Source organism: Oncorhynchus masou, chromosome 11 (genome assembly GCF_036934945.1).
Source record: "Oncorhynchus masou masou isolate Uvic2021 chromosome 11, UVic_Omas_1.1, whole genome shotgun sequence".
NCBI classification, from domain to species: domain Eukaryota; kingdom Metazoa; phylum Chordata; class Actinopteri; order Salmoniformes; family Salmonidae; genus Oncorhynchus; species Oncorhynchus masou.
Genome location: NC_088222.1, coordinates 18,591,453 through 18,608,987, shown reverse-complemented (window position 1 = coordinate 18,608,987; position 17,535 = coordinate 18,591,453). Strand labels below are relative to the sequence as shown.

Sequence of the window (17,535 nt, the reverse complement as noted above, 5' to 3'; positions counted from 1 at the left end):
GGCAGGTTGGCATTTATTGGGAGGAAACATGTCCTGGAGGCAGCCCTGCAGGGTGGTAACTAGCTGGCCTAGCCACAAAGTCATAACATCTAACCCTAACCACACTGCTAAACTTATGGCTTAAATTAAAACAGCTCATTTCTGTTTTAATGATAAAAACATTTTAACGGTATAGCCAAGACAAGATTCATCCCAATAAAATGTCCACCTGCACACCTCAGCCTGACTTGGCTGAGTTGAACCAGAGCCAGGAGTGACCTCCAGTAACCCCGCACATAGTGAGACTTGTCTGTTCATCATCTAGACCACTGAGCTGAACACATTCTATTAGGGAGGAGCTCCAATGAACTGACAATTTCTCCACACAGTTGACTTCAGTTGAACATTTTATTTGGGTGCTTATTCAGACACAGTTCTTTATAAATGTTCAAGCCTTTTGGGAATAGCTATATCACCCAACTGTATTACCTAGGCCGATAGCTGCTTCCTCCATTTACCTCACCTCTTAGAGCAGCTTCCCTCATATGTAAACACGGGGGCAGCATATACAGTTGAAGTTGGAAGTTTACATACACCTTCGCCAACTACATTTAAACTCAGTTTTTCACAATTCCAGACATTTAATCCTATTAAAAATCCCCTGTCTTGGGTCAGTTAGGATCACCACTTTATTTTAAGAATGTGAATTGTCAGAATAATAGTAGACAATGACTTTCAGCTCTTATTTCTTTCATCACATTCCCAGTGGGTCAGTAGTTTACATACACTCAATTAGTATTTGGTAGCATTGCCTTTAAATTGTTTAACTTGGGTCAAACTCTTCAGGTAGTCTTCCACAAGCTTCCCACAATAAATTGGGTGAATTTTGGCCCATTCCTCCTGACAGAGCTGGTGTAACTGAGTCAGGTTTGTAGGCCTCTTTGCTCGCACATGCTTTTTCAGTTCTGCCCACAAATTTTCTATAGGTTTGAGGTCAGGGCTTTGTGATTGCCACTCCAATACCTTGACTTTGTTGTCCTTAAGCCATTTTTCCACAACTTTGGAAGTATGCTTGGGGTCATTGTCCATTTGGAAGGCCCATTTGCGACCAAGCTTTAACTTCCTGACTGATGTCTTGAGATGTTGCTTCAATATATTCACATAATTTTCCTGCCTCATGATGCCATCTATTTTGTGAAGTGCACCAGTCCCTCCTGCAGCACAGCTCCCCCACAACATGATGCTGCCACCCCCTGCTTCATAGCTGGGATGGTGTTCTTCGGCTTGCAAGCATCCCCCTCTTTCCTCCAAACATTGTTGTCAATCTCAACGCTGTGCATTACAGGGAAGACATCCTCCTCCCTCATGTGGTACCCTTCCTGCAGGCTCATCCTGACATGATCCTTCAGCATGACAATGCCACCAGCCATACTGCTCGTTCTGTATGTGATTTTCTGCAAGACAGGAATGTCAGTGTTCTGCCATGGCCAGTGAAGAACACGGATCTCAATCCCATTGAGCATGTCAGGATGAGCCTGCAGGAAGGGTACCACATGAGGGAGGATGTCTTCCCTATAACGCACAGCGTTGAGATTGCCTAAAATGAGAACAAGCTCAGTCCGATGATGCTGTGACACACTGCATTCCGTCGACGATAAGCGTAAACCCAACCATCACCCCTGGTGAGACAAAACCGCGACTCGTCAGTGTAGAGCACTTTTTGCCATTCCGGTCTGGTCCACCGACGGTGGGTCTGTGCCCATAGGCAACATTGTTGCCGGTGATGTCTGGTGAGGACCTGCCTTTCAACAGGCCTACAAGCCCTCAATCCAGCCTCTCTCAGCCTATTGCAGACAGTTTGAGCACTGATGGAGGGATTGTGCGTTCCTGGTGTGACTCAGGCAGTTGTTGTTGCCATCCTGTACCTGTCCCGCAGGTGTGATGTCAGGATGTACCGATCCTGTGCAGGTCTTGTTACACGTGGTCTGCCACTGCGAGGACGATCAGCTGTCCGCCCTGTCTTCCTATAGCACCGTCTTAGGGTGTCTCACAGTACGGACATTGCAATTTATTGCCTTGGCCACATCTGCAGTCCTCATGCCTCCTTGCAGCATGCCTAAGGCACGTTCATGCAGATGAGCAGGGACCCTGGGCATCTTTCTTTTGGTGTTTTTCAGTCAGTAGAAAGGCCTAAGTTTTCATAACTGTGACCTTAATTGCCTACCGTCTGTACACTGTTAGTGTCTTAACGACCATTCCACAGGTGCATGTTTCTTAATTGTTTATGGTTCATTGAACAAGCATGGGAAACAGTGTTTAAACCCTTTACAATGAAGATCTGAAGTTATTTGGATTTTTACAAATTATCTTTGAAAGACAGGGTCCTGAAAAAGGGCCTGCTTTTATTTTGAAGGGTAACCGCAAAGTCCACCATTGTGGCTAATCCTTATTGTGGCTAGCTTCACATAGATGGGTCCGACCACCATTAATCAAATAAAAACTGTCTTATACATTAGGGTTATTTTAGATGATGACACCTAGCTATATAGTTAGTTAGCTAACTAACTATAGCTACTGAAACTGATTATGTCGTTTTGCTATGTTTTTGGGGAAGAACATTGTTTGTATCCATGAACTTGTTTTTTTTTTTATGACCAGCACTATAGGTGTGCGAGACAACAACTGAACAAATTAAATTGATGATGTTTTACTGTTAAAGGGGGACATATGTAAATGCCAACAAATAACTTTTTGGTCAGTGTGGTTTGTGTGTGTAACCTTAATTTAACTAGGAAAGTCAGTTAAGAACAAATTCTTATTTACAATTACGGCCTACACCATTCTGTATACTTCTGGCCCTTCTTTGGACACTGTGTTAACAACCCTCCAGACAAGCTTCAATGCCATACAACACTCCTTCCGTGGCCTCCAATTGCTCTTAAATACAAGTAAAACTAAATGCATGCTCTTCAACCGATCGCTACCCGCACCTGCCCGCCTGTCCAATATCACTACTCTGGACGGCTCTGACTTAGAATACGTGGACAACTACAAATACTTAGGTCTCTGTTTAGACTGTAAACTCTCCTTCCAGACTCATATCAAACATCTCCAATCCAAAGTTAAATCTAGAATTGGCTTCCTATTTTGCAACAAAGCATCCTTCACTCATGCTGCCAAACATACCCTTGTAAAACTGACCATCCTACCAATCCTCAACTTTGGCGATGTCATTTACAAAATGGCCTCCAATACCCTACTCAACAAATTGGATGCAGTCTATCACAGTGCAATCCGTTTTATCACCAAAGCCCCATATACTACCCACCATCGCAACCTGTACGCTCTCGTTGGCTGGCCCTCGCTTCATACTCGTCGCCAAACCCACTGGCTCCATGTCATCTACAAGACCCTGCTAGGTAAAGTCCCCCCTTATCTCAGCTCGCTGGTCACCATAGCATCTCCCACCTGTAGCACACGCTCCAGCAGGTAGATCTCTCTAGTCACCCCCAAAACCAATTCTTTCTTTGGCCGCTTCTCCTTCCAGTTCTCTGCTGCCAATGACTGGACCGAACTACAAAAATCTCTGAAACTGGAAACACTTATCTCCCTCACTAGCTTTAAGCACCAACTGTCAGAGCAGCTCACAGATTACTGCACCTGTACATAGCCCACCTATATTTTAGCCCAAACCACCTCTTTCCCTACTGTATTTAATTTAATTTATTTATTTTGCTCCTTTGCACCCCATTATTTTTATTTCTACTGTGCACATTCTTCCATTGCAAATCTACCATTCCAGTGTTTTACTTGCTACATTGTATTTACTTTGCCACCATGGCCTTTTTTTGCCTTTACCTCCCTTATCTCACCTCATTTGCTCACATCGTATATGGACTTGTTGATACTGTATTATTGACTGTATGTTTGTTTTACTCCATGTGTAACTCTGTGTCGTTGTATGTGTCGAACTGCTTTGCTTTATCTTGGCCAGGTGGCAATTGTAAATGAGAACTTGTTCTCAACTTGCCTACCTGGTTAAATGAAGGTGAAATAAAATAAAAAATAAATTAAACACCGGCCAAACCCGGACGACGCTGGGCCAATTGTGCGCTGCCCTATGGGACTCTCAATCACAGCCGGATGTGATACAGCCTGGGATCGAACCAGGAACTGTAATGACGCCTCTTGCACTGAGATGCAGTGCATTAGACCGCTGCATCCATGTGTGTGTTAACTATTTAACAGTACTAGAATGCTTAAAAGGAGGCTAAAATTTTAAATATCAGTTATCGGTATTGTTTCTTTTGGGCAAGGAAAATATTGGATATTGGTATCGGCCAAAAATGTTATATAGGTGTATCACTAACATACCACTACTTATGACAGAACTTTGATTACAATATAGTTAGAATATGTCAAGCGGCAGACACAGACAACTTATTTAATTTTTGCGACCCTTTGACTTGGCTGTGGGAGTAATATATGGAATTGGTCGCATCAATACCAGCTAAACATTCATTACATGGTCCTCACTTAATAGTTTCAAAACATCATATGTTTGGAAGCTATAACCTTGATTTGATCAAACAGTAAAGTGCATTAGCCTCACTATTCTTTAATTGAAAATGTATGTCCAGTCGCTGGGGACTGCTGCTGTGATGAGCAAGCCCCTCTCTCTCGCCCTTAATGTCCACTCTGGGAGAGAGAAAAAAGGATTCTGATTATATAACATTTAAAAATCCAAATGTGGGAAATGCATAATTTTGGAAGCAACTACTGTTGTTCTCAGCTTTGTGTGGGTATATTTTTTAATAATCTCTTAATATTGAGCTCAATTAGCCTTTGATATTAGTACACATAAAAGGTGTGTTCGCAAATTCACTCTGGCTATCTACTCCAATTTCGGAGCACTCATTTAAGTGTGCCAGAGTGCAGAATAACTGATGAATTTACGAACGCACAACACCTGTTGAATGTTGCCGGTGTCAGTGAACCTTGGTGAAAAATATTTAAATATTTAAAAAATATTTACATTTAAATATTTAAAAATATTTACATTTAAATATTTAAATTGTTGCCAGCAGCACAGGTACAGTCTCTTACGCTCTAGATAACATGAGAACAGCCTAACTTGCTCTGCTAGTGCAAGTAAAATGGATAGAGTGAGGTCTTCTCTCATTTGTGTCTGCAAATAGCTAGCAAGCTAACCAACTTAGCTTAAATGCTTGACTGCGGTTGAGGTCAGAACGCTCGTATCAACCCTACTCCTCTGCCAGAGCGTCCAGTGTGTGCTCTGAACACTCAAAATGCTCTGAATTTCCTAACAGAACCTGACAATGCTCTGAATTTACAACCAGAGCGCACTGACACACCGGAGGCAATTTCCGAACGCACCCAAAGATGTAGGTAAATTCATCTGTTGAACAACAAAACTCTGAAAATTCTGGTGCCCTATTTTAACAGTAAAATATAACAACAATAGCCTAATTGTCAACCCACAATTCATGACAATCACTGGATTAGCGAGCACATCAAAATATCTTGAATCATGCATTCCTGCTCGGACATATTTCTTGAATAGCCTACCATCTCAGTAGTATATTACAGTCTAATGCACTGTGAATGAATTTACAAGGAGATTACAATTTTTTCTATTGTGTGTTGCCGCCTGAAAAAAATTTGTGCGATCAAATCATGTGCGGGTGCCACCAGCTGTAAAAGTTAGTGGCACCAGTGGCACCAGTGCCACCCGGGGAAAATGTTAGTCTGGAGCCCTGTCAAGGGGTGTTCTTCTGCCTATTTGGCTTTTTGAAGAGAATCATGCAATAGGATGTTATACTTTTCTGCATGTTGGTAGAACAACGCTGTTTGTAGACATGGAAGTCAGTGTTTTATGTTTACTATAGGTTAATGATGCAAAAATGTGATGACTAAAATTAAAGGACATTTCATTGACTAAAACAGCCCACTGTGTCATTTTGACAATAGACTAAATCATTATTCGAATAATAAAATGCAACCAAGACTTAATTATATTTGCCAAAATGACTAAGACTAGACTAAGTCTAAAAAGATAGCATTCATTAAACAGAGACAGGCCCGCTGCCATGCTCTCTAAGAAGAACAATATGAACAAGCCTCATTCTGGGCCATAAGAGACGAGCACAACTTATCCTCTCAAAATCACTCTTAACTTCATATTCCAAATCCATGTAGGGTAAGCTAGTCCTGCCTGGCAAACTCCCAACCAAACCCTTATGGAAGGTAGACAAACAATGATGTATCTTTTTATTTCTCATAAACAAACAGAATCCAAGCACGATTCATTGTCATAGGTGAGAGTCAATCTCAATCCTCTACAAAATTCATAGGTTATTCAAAGTTAGTCGAGTCCAGCAGAGTAACACTCTCTTCAGTGATAGAGACATGTTAAATTTACTCGGATAGTGTGCTGTGCTTTACACACCAGGTCAATTGATGAAACACAAACTACTGTGCCCACTGCAATACAACATACTGGTTTTAGATATTAGAGCAATTACAAGCCCTAGCTATGGTAACTGAATTCCCACAGATATCGTCATAAAACATGCTATGGGAAAGCACAGAGCAGGCTGCATGGAAGAACTTTGGAAAATGCAAATAGATATATTGATCTTTTCGTCATGTCCCCAGTGGTGTCACTCCTGTGTCACCCGAGGGAGTATCAGATAAACCAGCTGACTGTTCTGTCCCCACCCATAAACCTCAGAGGAAATAGGCACGCTTTAGTTGTCTTGACAACTGATAGGGGATGTGTCCTGTGCCACCCTGAGCAACACTACAGTACACACACAACTTGAGCCTGGGCCTGTAGGGGTATGAAGCAATTTAATTATAGACAGCCCTAAATCAAATCTGGATGACACACTTGGACAGTCATTGCACTCTTGACCAACAGGTCAGGAATGTCTTGGGCAGCTAAAGATACACATATGAACATTTTTGAAACAGCATTGAGCAATTCAGTGTGGATGGGGGGGATCTATTGGCATTGTGCTTAAGGTTGGAAGCTAGCTATATTTGGTTGCCATGAAAACCGCTGCAGCTGAAGTAACAAGCCTGAGCTGTTAAATTAAGAACAAACCAGGCAGGGAAACCCGGGAAGTCAGACGGGGCTTAGCCTCTGCAAGTTGCATGTTTCGCCAGGAAAGACAGGCTGAACACAACACGGTCTAAAAATAACGTGCTAGCTAGTAGTAATTAGCTTAAGTGTCATGCATGGTGCATGTTAGCCACCCGACCTGATCAATTACCTTACGTGCTTACTCGCTTGTGAACGATTTACATGGATACAGTAGCTAACTAACATTAGTTAGCGTGGTAGTTTGTGTCCTGCATTACCTGCCATTTGAATTGCATGGTCTTTTCCATTGCGCATAAACATCTCACTGACAATATCTATTCTTGTCTAAACACGAGCCCCCGGTGGCGGAACCTTGATAATCTGTCACTCACGAGACCTATCTAAACTTGTGGCACCATGTTGGCTAACTAGCTAGTTAACATCCATTCTCATTGTATAGGTGTAAAGACAAATAGTTAACTAGCTAGTTAACGTGCTTCCTCCATTAAGATTCATTCAAAGCTAGCATGCTAGAAACCTAGCGAGCTATCGCTGCTGTCTAGGCCTAAACACCGGTATCATGAATCCACATCCCAACCCACCAGGACCAGAACGCTCACAATTTCCTCTCATCTTCCAGAAATACACTGACATGAAACAACAACAAATGTTATTTTAAAGTATTGCCACATCGACTCAATACATTGTATATTAATATACGACGACATTAGATTTCAAATACTTCAACTCACTATTCCTTGATAAGCACCATCTTCTCCTACCGGGCTGCGGCTGCGCAAGGCTGTAGACGTCATCCGAAATGATCAACAACAAATTGTTTACCGCCCACGACACGAAAGTCGTCGATTGGTTTGAACTTGCACACCTTGCAAACTGTGCACCAGTGAGGCGAGGTGGTATGTAGAATGGATATGGATGGGACCATGAATACGTTTAGGTATTCTTCGTGATCAATAACATATTCGATTGTAATATGTGTGTGATATATGGCTCTGGTTCGAACCATAACAATTTAAAGTTTTTCTGAATAATATACTTTTCAAATGACAGTACAGGTAGAGAGTACTTTTCTAAAACTATTTCACTATCTCAATATTGATAATGCAATTATTAAATTTCCATAACGAAAATCTGTAGGTGGATTTTGCTCTAAAGAACCAGGATTTCATCAGCTAAGTCCTCACCTCCAACAAGTATCATCACAGATACATCCCATTCAATCTCTTACTGATATGGCAAGTGTAACAGTATAACTTTAAACCGTCACTCGCCCATACCCGGGCGCGAACCAGGGACCCTCTGCACACATCAATAACAGTCACCCACTAAGCATCATTACCCATCGCTCCACAAAAGCCACGGCCCTTGCCGAGCAAGGGGAACTACTACTTCAAGGTCTCAGAGCAAGTGACGTCACCAATTGAAACACTATTTAGCGCGCACCACGGCTAACATTTCACATCCGTTACACTCACCCCCCTTTTGACCTCCTGTTCTGCAGCAACCAGTGATCCGGGTCACGGCACCAATGTAACAGTATAACTTTAAACCGTCACTCGCCCATACCCGAGCGCGAACCAGGGAACCTCTGCACACATCAATAACAGTCACCCACGAAGCATCGTTACCCACCGCTCCACAAAAGCCGCGGCCCTTGCCGAGCAAGTGGAACTACTACTTCAAGGTCTCAGAGCAAGTGACTCACCGATTGAAACACTATTTAGCGCGCACCACCGCTAACTAAGCTAGCGTTTCACATCCGTTACACAAGCTTGTTCAAGTTCTTATTATATAGTCTATAAAGTTGATCATACTAGAAAAAAATGTCATGGTTGAGGGTTCAGTCCTGATCAAGAAGATAAAAGTCCCGGCAGTCAGTAACATCCCTCTTCATAAACCATTACAAGCTGACAAGAAAGTAAACCTTTATTTCAATTATTTTACTGGGAAAGAACTGAGATGCATGTTTAAAGCTGCAATATGTAACTTTTCGGGCGACCCGACCAAATCCACATAGAAATGGAAGTTATAGATCTGTCATTCATTGAAACCAAGTCTAAGAAGCTGTATATGTTCTATGTGCGCTATTTCTATGCTCCCCGGTTTAACATTTTGTTTTTCCATCTTTTACTTTCAGTTTTGTATACCATTTTCAAACAGCTGAAAATACAATATTTTTGGTTATGGAAAAGATATCTCACAGCAGTTTAGATGGTACAATGATTCTCTACACTATACATCTCTACACTAAACTGAAATAATCAGAACTATTAGAATTTTAGCAACCAGGAAATGGCAGAGTGATTTCTGCATAGTGCATATTTAACAAGGGTCCACTGGTGCAAAAAGTGTGCGTTAAAAAGACATTGAAACATTGAATAGAAATATATTTCATGCTTTCAGACTAACACTTACTTTACAAAGAAATTGTCTCATGTGCCTTTTCAAAACTTCAATAAAAATATTAAATGTTTTTATTTATTTTTGTGCACCGTTTGCTTCTTAATATATAAAAACACGTAATACTGATTACAAAGCACAGGATTTAATTTACAAAACATAATAACGATAACAACAGTTACGAGCCTTGGTAATAACAATTCACAATAATTATTTTCAAATAAATCAGAATTAAAACAATTCCGTTTAGCATTTTATTGACTGTCGCAAACAGCGAGCGTTTTAGGTAAAAAATAGAAACACCATATTGGTATTTTCAGTCATTCTAACAGTCTGCCTGTATCAAAGTGTCTTTACAGTGTAGGAGGAGGCATGGGGACGACATGTCAGTGAGGAATCTCAGGCAGATTTCAACCCAGAGTTATACAAAGTCCAGTCTGTCCCCCTCTGTCCTTCAGGGTGATTGCACTCTTCTCCTTTATGACCTGTCCCTGCTCTGTCCTTCCTTTCCTCTCCACTAGGGGGCAGACAGTCACTGCAAAGTGTCCCATTCCCACTTTCTATTTAACTAATGCAAATCAGAACTTCAGTTTTGGTTGTCCCCATTTGGCCTTCTTGCTAGTGTAAGGTTCAATCCCTTTCATAGCACACAGCCCAGCTAGCATAATCCACTAGAAGAGCCTCAGAGTCAGGAGCAGATCTCTAACCATTAAGAGTCTCTAACCACTCAGCATTTAGAGGAGGGGAAGAACTTCCCAGGCGAGGGGAACTTGAAGCCTTTCCCCGAGGGCAGTCTGACAGGGTGTGAGGGTGCTCCGGGACTACCTCCCAAAAAGGAGTCAGTAGCAGTATGAGGAGGAAGCACCACTGGCGGTTTTGGAACCAGCTTCTTGTGTCCGTCAGGTGGGTTGGTAGGGCTCTGGGGCCCTTCAGTGTCCTGGTTCTGGTTGGTGGGTCCATGTCTTGGAGAGAGGTGAAGGAGCCCCAGGACATCTTTCTGGACCGTGCTCATCTTCTTCCCACCGCCTCGGAGCACCCTGCCTGGGCCGGGAACCTCCTGCCTCTGGGTGGCGTTGGACCAGAAGGTCTTCAGGTTGTGGATGGCCTGTACCCTCTCGTCCACAAGGCCTGCCCGTTTCAACCGGTCCAGGTCTGGGGTTTCGGCCGGGCTGGAGCGGGCAGAAGTGGAACCTGTGGAGGAGAAAGAGAGGGCAGGGGAAGGGGCCAGGGAGAGGACTGGGGATGCAGCCAAGGATGGGAAGCTTCCGACTGGGGAAGGGTGGCCTGAGCTGGGGGAGATGGAGATGCTATTGGGGGAGTGTGAGATGTGGGGGGTATAAGGGGAGCTAGGGTATTTATGTCTGAGCTGAGCCTGGATGTGGGGGTCTGGGGTTCTGGAGGGCGAGGGGTTGGGGTGAGAGAAAGAGAGGGAGGGAGAGCGGGAGGATAGGGTCGGGCTGTTGTAGCCGGAGCTGATCTTCTGTAAGGATGAGGAACGAGAGGGTGGTTTGGACCTTGTGGAGAGAAGGGGCGTGGAGAGGGGGGAAGGGAGTGGTGAGAGAGGTGAAGCCCGGGCCTGTAGGCTGGCTCTACTACTGGGTCTGCTGAAAGCGCTGGTCTCAGACGAACGGAAGCCCAAACCCCCTGCGGCGGGGGTCAGACGGGCTGAGGTGCATGAGGGTCTACGTTCTGGTCCCCTTAACCCCTCCTCCCCTCCTCCGTTGCCTGCCCTTCCTGTCCTCCCCCTCTGGAGGCTCTCCACAGCCTGCATGTGGCTTTGGGTCTCTGACAGGATCCTGCTGGCCAGCTCCTGGGGGTCCAGAGGGGTGGGGGGAGGCTTGTCTTCCTGGGACTTGACGGTGCTGTCTGTCTCTGTACTGGACTGGTCAGACTCAGAGAGCACCGCCTCTGTAGTGACCAGCTGACCTTTAGACACGCTCTGAGAGCTGGTGAGGAGAGGGGGAAGAGATGGTTCATTTGATGTGACAAGTAGGTCAAGCGGCAAACAGTTGAAGCAAACAGTTAAAAGGCAACAACTTACCCCTGGGACTTAGCTTGTGTGTTAGGGCTGGGGGGTATGACCAGGGGCGGCAGGGGGACTTTGAGCGGTGAGGTGGGAGTGCTGACACTCCCCTTGGAGGAGACCGAGACGGGGTACCCTCTCTCCACCACGTCTCCCCTCCCCGCTCCTCTAAGGTGTCTGTATCCCCCAGGGAGGGGTAAGGTGTCACACTCCCTCCCCCCTCCTCCCCCCAGAGGTTCACTGCTGATGATGGAGAAGCCTTCATACTCCTCCTGTTCCTCCCCCTCTGTCCCTCCTCCTCCTCTGTGATTTGTTAATCTGTTTCTCGACATGCCTCCTGTGTGTCGGTGCGAGGCGAATAACCCCGCTCCTCCGCGGTGCCGCTCCAGTTCCTGCTGCCGTGAGCGCTGGCTGATGACATCACTTCCTGCGGGTTCGGGGCGAGACAGGAAGCTGAGAGAGGAGGTGAGTGAGCTGAGGCTGTAGAGGGAGATGGCGTCACAGGAGAGACCGTCTGTGCCGCCAAGTGGGGGAGAGAAGGGAGGCTGGGGAAGGTTGAGGGGGAGGGAGAGAGGGAGGGAGTGGGAGGCACATTGGGAGGAGGAGAGAGACTCAAGAGAGGAAGAGCTGTCCAGGCTGAGGCGTTTGGGCAGCTCTGTAGAGTCTGCAGGGAGAGAGGACAAGATGGACAGGTGAGACAGAGGTCAGATGAAATGGTGAAACACAATGCAAGTATAGGAATGTTTCACTTGAAATCTGGATGCCAGACTATGTAACTAACATACATAACAATGTAGAGTTAAGAGAGAGGGCTTGGAGACTCTTACCAAACAGTGCTAGTAGAGACTGCAGAGCAAAGTGCATGGTCCGTCTGCTAGCCTGTTTACCAGTCTTCAATAGCACCTCCTCCTGTCCTGCCTCACACAGGTCAAAACCTGCAGGGAAACAGAGAAGGGAAAATAATGACACACACCAAACGTCTAGGCTTTAGCTCAATGGGCTAACACAGTCTTGTGACATAAAGGAGACCTGGGTTCAAAACCTAGTCGGTCACCCACACTGGCGGTCTAAAAATGAGAAGGGAAAAACCTCTGCTATTATATATCCAACTCTCAGTACAGTGATGAAAGACTCACCCAGTGCAGCCAGGAACTCATGACAACCAGGAAGTCTCCACAGCTGGACACTAATGGACACCTGGATGGGAGCCAATGAGAACTCCAGCTCCTTGTCACATGACTGCTGCTGAAACAATACCTGGTGAAGCTGGAGACCGGGAGAGGTAAGTTATCGCAGCATATTATCGCACTATAATTTCTGCCCTGCCCCCCTTTTTTGTCTCAGTATGAGTTTCTCATGCTAGAAAGCAACAACACACAACTTACCATTCCCACCATATATTTAACAGCCTTCAAGTGGTGGGTAAGAGGGAGAGAGCGAGAGAGGACTTAAACTGTTAGGAACAGAACATTAGAAAGCAACAGGCCTTGTTAATGAACACCATGCAGGGACTACCACTGTTTATCAGCCATAAAAATGACTCAGGTTATGATGATATTGACCCCATGCAAATATTGCCAGGCTCATCATAGGTATATTCAAATAAAGCATACAGCATGCAAATAAATCAGTGTGCATTGAGGCCTACCTTGTTGATGAGCTGGTCTCCAGTCTCAGCAGCAGTGACCAGTTTACAGAGAGCCTGGAAGGCTGCATGAGGCAGACCTGGACGACAGAGAGGATTGATGGACTGACTGATTACCATGTTGGATCTAGAGTATGGTGCTGTGCTGACAGTCTGATTGGTTAATTGATTGATTCACTCCTAAATTGCTAGGTTACCGAGTAGTGACTGCAGGGTGGTGCTGCAGTGCTGCAGCCGGTCTCCAGGGTCAGCCGTAGGGAAGAAGACAGCAGCGGGGAGACCACTGCCGGTACCAGAACAGTCTAACCGGAACCCCACAGCTGACAGCAGGGCCTGCCATCCCGGGACCCCACCAACCTGGGTTCATATACAACAGTTATTCATTAAGATCACACAGAATAACCAAGTAATGAGGAACACCAAATACCCCAAGACATTTCACCGAAGTAAAGATGCCGAGCACATACACACATATGAAAACACACCTTATTCTCCACGCTCTGCTGCGAGGTGTACATGGCGTTACTCTGATGACTCTGTATACGCTGGAGAGACTTCTCAACCTGAGGGATGAAGGGAAAGAAATCACATTATTTGGCAAGGCTCTTTAAAGTCTCTTGAATAGACAGGCAATATGGCAAATGTTGTGTGACCAGGTGATGTTGTGCATGTTTGTTACCAGGTGATGTTGTGCATGTTTGTGACTAGGTGATGTTGTGCATATTTGTTACCAGGTGATGTTGTGCATGTTTGTGACCAGGTGATGTTGTGCATGTTTGTTACCAGGTGATGTTGTGCATGTTGTGTGACCAGGTGATGTTGTTGTGGTGATGTTGTGCATATTTGTTACCAGGTGATGTTGTGCATGTTTGTGACCAGGTGATGTTGTGCATGTTTGTTACCAGGTGATGTTGTGCATGTTGTGTGACCAGGTGATGTTGTACATGTTTGTTACCAGGTGATGTTGTACATGTTTGTTACCAGGTGATGTTATGCATGTTTGTTACCAGGTGATGTTGTGCATGTTGTGTGACCAGGTGATGTTGTACATGTTTGTTACCAGGTGATGTTGTACATGTTTGTTACCTGGTGATGTTGTACATGTTTGTTACCAGGTGATGTTGTGCATGTTTGTTACCAGGTGATGTTGTACATGTTTGTTACCAGGTGCAGTAGAACTCTCAGGGCATCTCTAGCTCTCTCAGGATATTGGAGGATCTCTGCCAGGGCCTGGCCAATCAGAGACGAGGGGCTGTTCAGCTTCACATCACAGCCAATCAACATGAAGCCTGAGAGAAAACAGGAAGAGGAGTGAATTATGTCAATCAATCAATCAAATGTATTTATAAAGTGTGTATACCCCGCCCAGTTAGAAGGGTGTGTGTGTGTACAACCCACCCAGTTAGCTGATGTAATGTGTGATCATGCGTGTATGTGTGTATACCATACTAACCCGCCCAGTTAGAAGGGGGTGTGTGTGTGTACTAACCTGTCCAGTTAGACGGGTGTGAGTGTGTACTAACCTGTCCAGTTAGACGGATGTGAGAAGTGTGTACTAACCCGCCCAGTTAGAAGGGTGTGAGAAGTGTGTACTAACCCGCCCAGTTAGAAGGGTGTGAGAAGTGTGTACTAACCCGCCCAGTTAGAAGGGTGTGAGAAGTGTGTACTAACCCGCCCAGTTAGAAGGGTGTGAGAAGTGTGTACTAACCCGCCCAGTTAGAAGGGTGTGAGAAGTGTGTACTAACCCGCCCAGTTAGAAGGGTGTGAGAAGTGTGTACTAACCCGCCCAGTTAGAAGGGTGTGAGAAGTGTGTACTAACCCGCCCAGTTAGAAGGGTGTGAGAAGTGTGTACTAACCCGCCCAGTTAGAAGGGTGTGAGAAGTGTGTAGAAGTGTGTACTAACCCGCCCAGTTAGAAGGGTGTGAGAAGTGTGTACTAACCCCAGTTAGAAGGGTGTGAGAAGTGTGTACCCAGTTAGAAGGGTGTGAGAAGTGTGTACTAACCCGCCCAGTTAGAAGGGTGTGTGTGTGTACTAACCTGTCCAGTTAGAAGGGTGTGTGTGTGTACTAACCCGCCCAGTTAGAAGGGTGTGTGTGTGTACTAACCCACCCAGTCAGACAGGTGTGAGAAGTGTGTACTAACCCGCCCAGTTAGAAGGGTGTGAGAAGTATGTACTAACCCGCCCAGTTAGAAGGGTGTGAGAAGTATGTACTAACCCGCCCAGTTAGAAGGGTGTGAGAAGTATGTACTAACCCGCCCAGTTAGAAGGGTGTGAGAAGTGTGTACTAACCCACCCAGTTAGAAGGGTGTGAGAAGTGTGTACTAACCCGCCCAGTTAGAAGGGTGTGAGAAGTATGTACTAACCCGCCCAGTTAGAAGGGTGTGAGAAGTGTGTACTAACCCGCCCAGTTAGAAGGGTGTGAGAAGTGTGTACTAACCTGTCCAGTTAGAAGGGTGTATGTGTGTACTAACCCGCCCAGTTAGAAGGGTGTGTGTGTGTACTAACCTGTCCAGTTAGAAGGGTGTGTGTGTGTGTGTGTGTGTGTGTGTGTGTGTGTGTGTGTGTGTATGTGTGTGTGTGTGTGTGTGTGTGTGTGTGTGTGTGTGTGTGTGTGTGTGTGTGTGTGTGTGTGTGTGTGTGTGTGTGTGTGTGTGTGTGTACTAATCCACCCAGTCAGACGGGTGTGAGAAGTGTGTACTAACCTGCCCAGTTAGAAGGGTATGTGTGTGTGTGTGTGTGTGTGTGTGTGTGTGTGTGTGTGTGTGTGTGTGTGTGTGTGTGTGTGCGATGGGTTTACTAACATGCCCAGTTAGAAGTGTGTGTGTGTATTAACTCGCCCAGATAGAAGGGTGTGTGTGTGTGTGTGTGTGTACTAACCCGCCCAGTTAGATGGGTGTGAGAAGTGTGTGCTGCTCTGTAGAGTCTTCATGGCCTCAGAGAGAGCTGCACTGGCCTTGGTCCCGTTCAGCAGTGCCGTGTAGAAGCTGTGCGTGAACACCTTGGATGCTGCCATGGGAACGGGCCACAGCGACACACACACACACTGCACCCCCGCTGTCAGGAAGGCTCGGGACAGCCCCGCCACACCGTCTGAGGTCACTCTGCTGACACACTCCTGGTACGACCTGAGAGAGGAGAGATAACAAGATAATAAACTTACACAAAGTTTTAAACAAACTAAAACTGCTTGATTGAACATTTAACGTGTGTGTGTCTTACCCCAGAACCACCAGTTTCACAGGCAGTCTCAGGTCCAGTATGTCGGCCGCAGTGAGCAGAAAGTCCTGTAGTGGTGGACTGTCACACACACTCTCTGTGTCACACACACTCTCTGTGTCACACACACTTCCTCCGTCCTCACTCCTCTCCTCCCGTAGCTCAGTACTTGCTCCCACATCCCCACTCTCGCGTAAAAGTGATCCCCCACATGGTGCACTCTCCTTGGGCCGTGTTTCTGAGCCCACCCCTGGATCCTGGCTGGGAGAGAGAACCAGGGCCGCCAGCTTCCAGGAGACATGAGTAGCAAAGTGAACACACTCTGCCTGGCTCATGGCTGCTAGCACACGCTCCTAGAGAAGAGAAGTGAGGAGAATGTTGTCTGATTGTGCGTCTCAATAAGTCACAGTGGGAGCAAAACACACGCACACTTTTTTAAATTATACCTTGGTGGCCTGTGTACCAGTGAGGGGCTGGCAACCCAGCAGTTCCCCCAGGCGGAGGGCCTCGTCGTGTGCAGAAGGCAGCGGCCCCCACAGCCAACGCTCCATCACCCTGGAGGGCAGGCGTGGAGCCCCCACTACTGCGGTCATAGAACCCCCACCGCTGTAGAGGAAAGGAGCTCTGTGACGAGGGTGGGACTGGGGGAGAGAGGAGGAAGTGTGTTTAAATGATCAGCCAGTCAAATACAGTCAATTACAAAAATGGTTAATACTGTATGCCATCAGTATATTGAATTGTGTGTGTGTGTGTGTGTGTGTGTGTGTGTGTGTGTGTGTGTGTGTGTGTGTGTGTGTGTGTGTGTGTGTGTGTGTGTGTGTGTGCTATACACCCACCTTGGCTGCAGCCCCCAGGCTCCCTATAGATGGGACAGCTAGAAGGTTGAACCTCTCATACAGGTACTCATTAGAAGAGCTACCTTTGAGCAGAGCGAAGGGAACCAGGTACAGCTCTCCCTCTAACACCAACACCAACTGTCTGTGTCTGCCAACTGCACCACTGCCAGGCATCAGCACCTAGAGAGAGAGAGGGAGAGAGAGAGAAAGAGAGAGAGAGAGAGAGAGAAAGAGAGATAGAGAGAGGGGCACAGAGAGAGAGAGGGAGGCAGAGAGAGAGAGAGATAAAGAGAGAGGGAGAGAGAG

At 45.9% G+C, this 17,535-nt stretch overlaps 2 protein-coding genes across 6 annotated transcripts in view; both read right to left on the bottom strand.

Annotated features, from left to right (window-relative positions):
- Positions 1-7,917, bottom strand: part of LOC135548252 (phosphatidylinositol transfer protein beta isoform-like) — a 29,333-nt gene extending 21,416 nt beyond the window's left edge. The window contains exon 1 of the mRNA XM_064977647.1: positions 7,840-7,917. Coding sequence (XP_064833719.1) covers positions 7,840-7,859 — 20 coding nt within the window. The 5' untranslated portion in view covers positions 7,860-7,917. The remainder of the gene's footprint in view (positions 1-7,839) is intronic.
- Positions 7,918-9,016: 1,099 nt separating this feature from the next.
- The window catches only part of LOC135548251 (tetratricopeptide repeat protein 28-like), a 153,649-nt gene continuing 145,130 nt past the window's right edge, over positions 9,017-17,535 (bottom strand). For 3 of the 5 annotated variants that reach the window (XM_064977641.1, XM_064977642.1, XM_064977643.1), the window contains exons 26-38: positions 17,230-17,409; positions 16,840-17,034; positions 16,397-16,746; positions 16,055-16,302; positions 14,341-14,465; positions 13,662-13,739; positions 13,374-13,533; positions 13,180-13,256; positions 12,917-12,940; positions 12,668-12,797; positions 12,359-12,466; positions 11,550-12,195; positions 9,017-11,454 (exon numbers count right to left, since the gene is read on the bottom strand). In XM_064977641.1, coding sequence (XP_064833713.1) covers positions 10,236-11,454; positions 11,550-12,195; positions 12,359-12,466; positions 12,668-12,797; positions 12,917-12,940; positions 13,180-13,256; positions 13,374-13,533; positions 13,662-13,739; positions 14,341-14,465; positions 16,055-16,302; positions 16,397-16,746; positions 16,840-17,034; positions 17,230-17,409 — 3,540 coding nt within the window. In that variant the 3' untranslated portion in view covers positions 9,017-10,235. The remainder of the gene's footprint in view (positions 11,455-11,549; positions 12,196-12,358; positions 12,467-12,667; positions 12,798-12,916; positions 12,941-13,179; positions 13,257-13,373; positions 13,534-13,661; positions 13,740-14,340; positions 14,466-16,054; positions 16,303-16,396; positions 16,747-16,839; positions 17,035-17,229; positions 17,410-17,535) is intronic. The other 2 variants (XM_064977644.1, XM_064977646.1) reach the window with 1 other exon arrangement.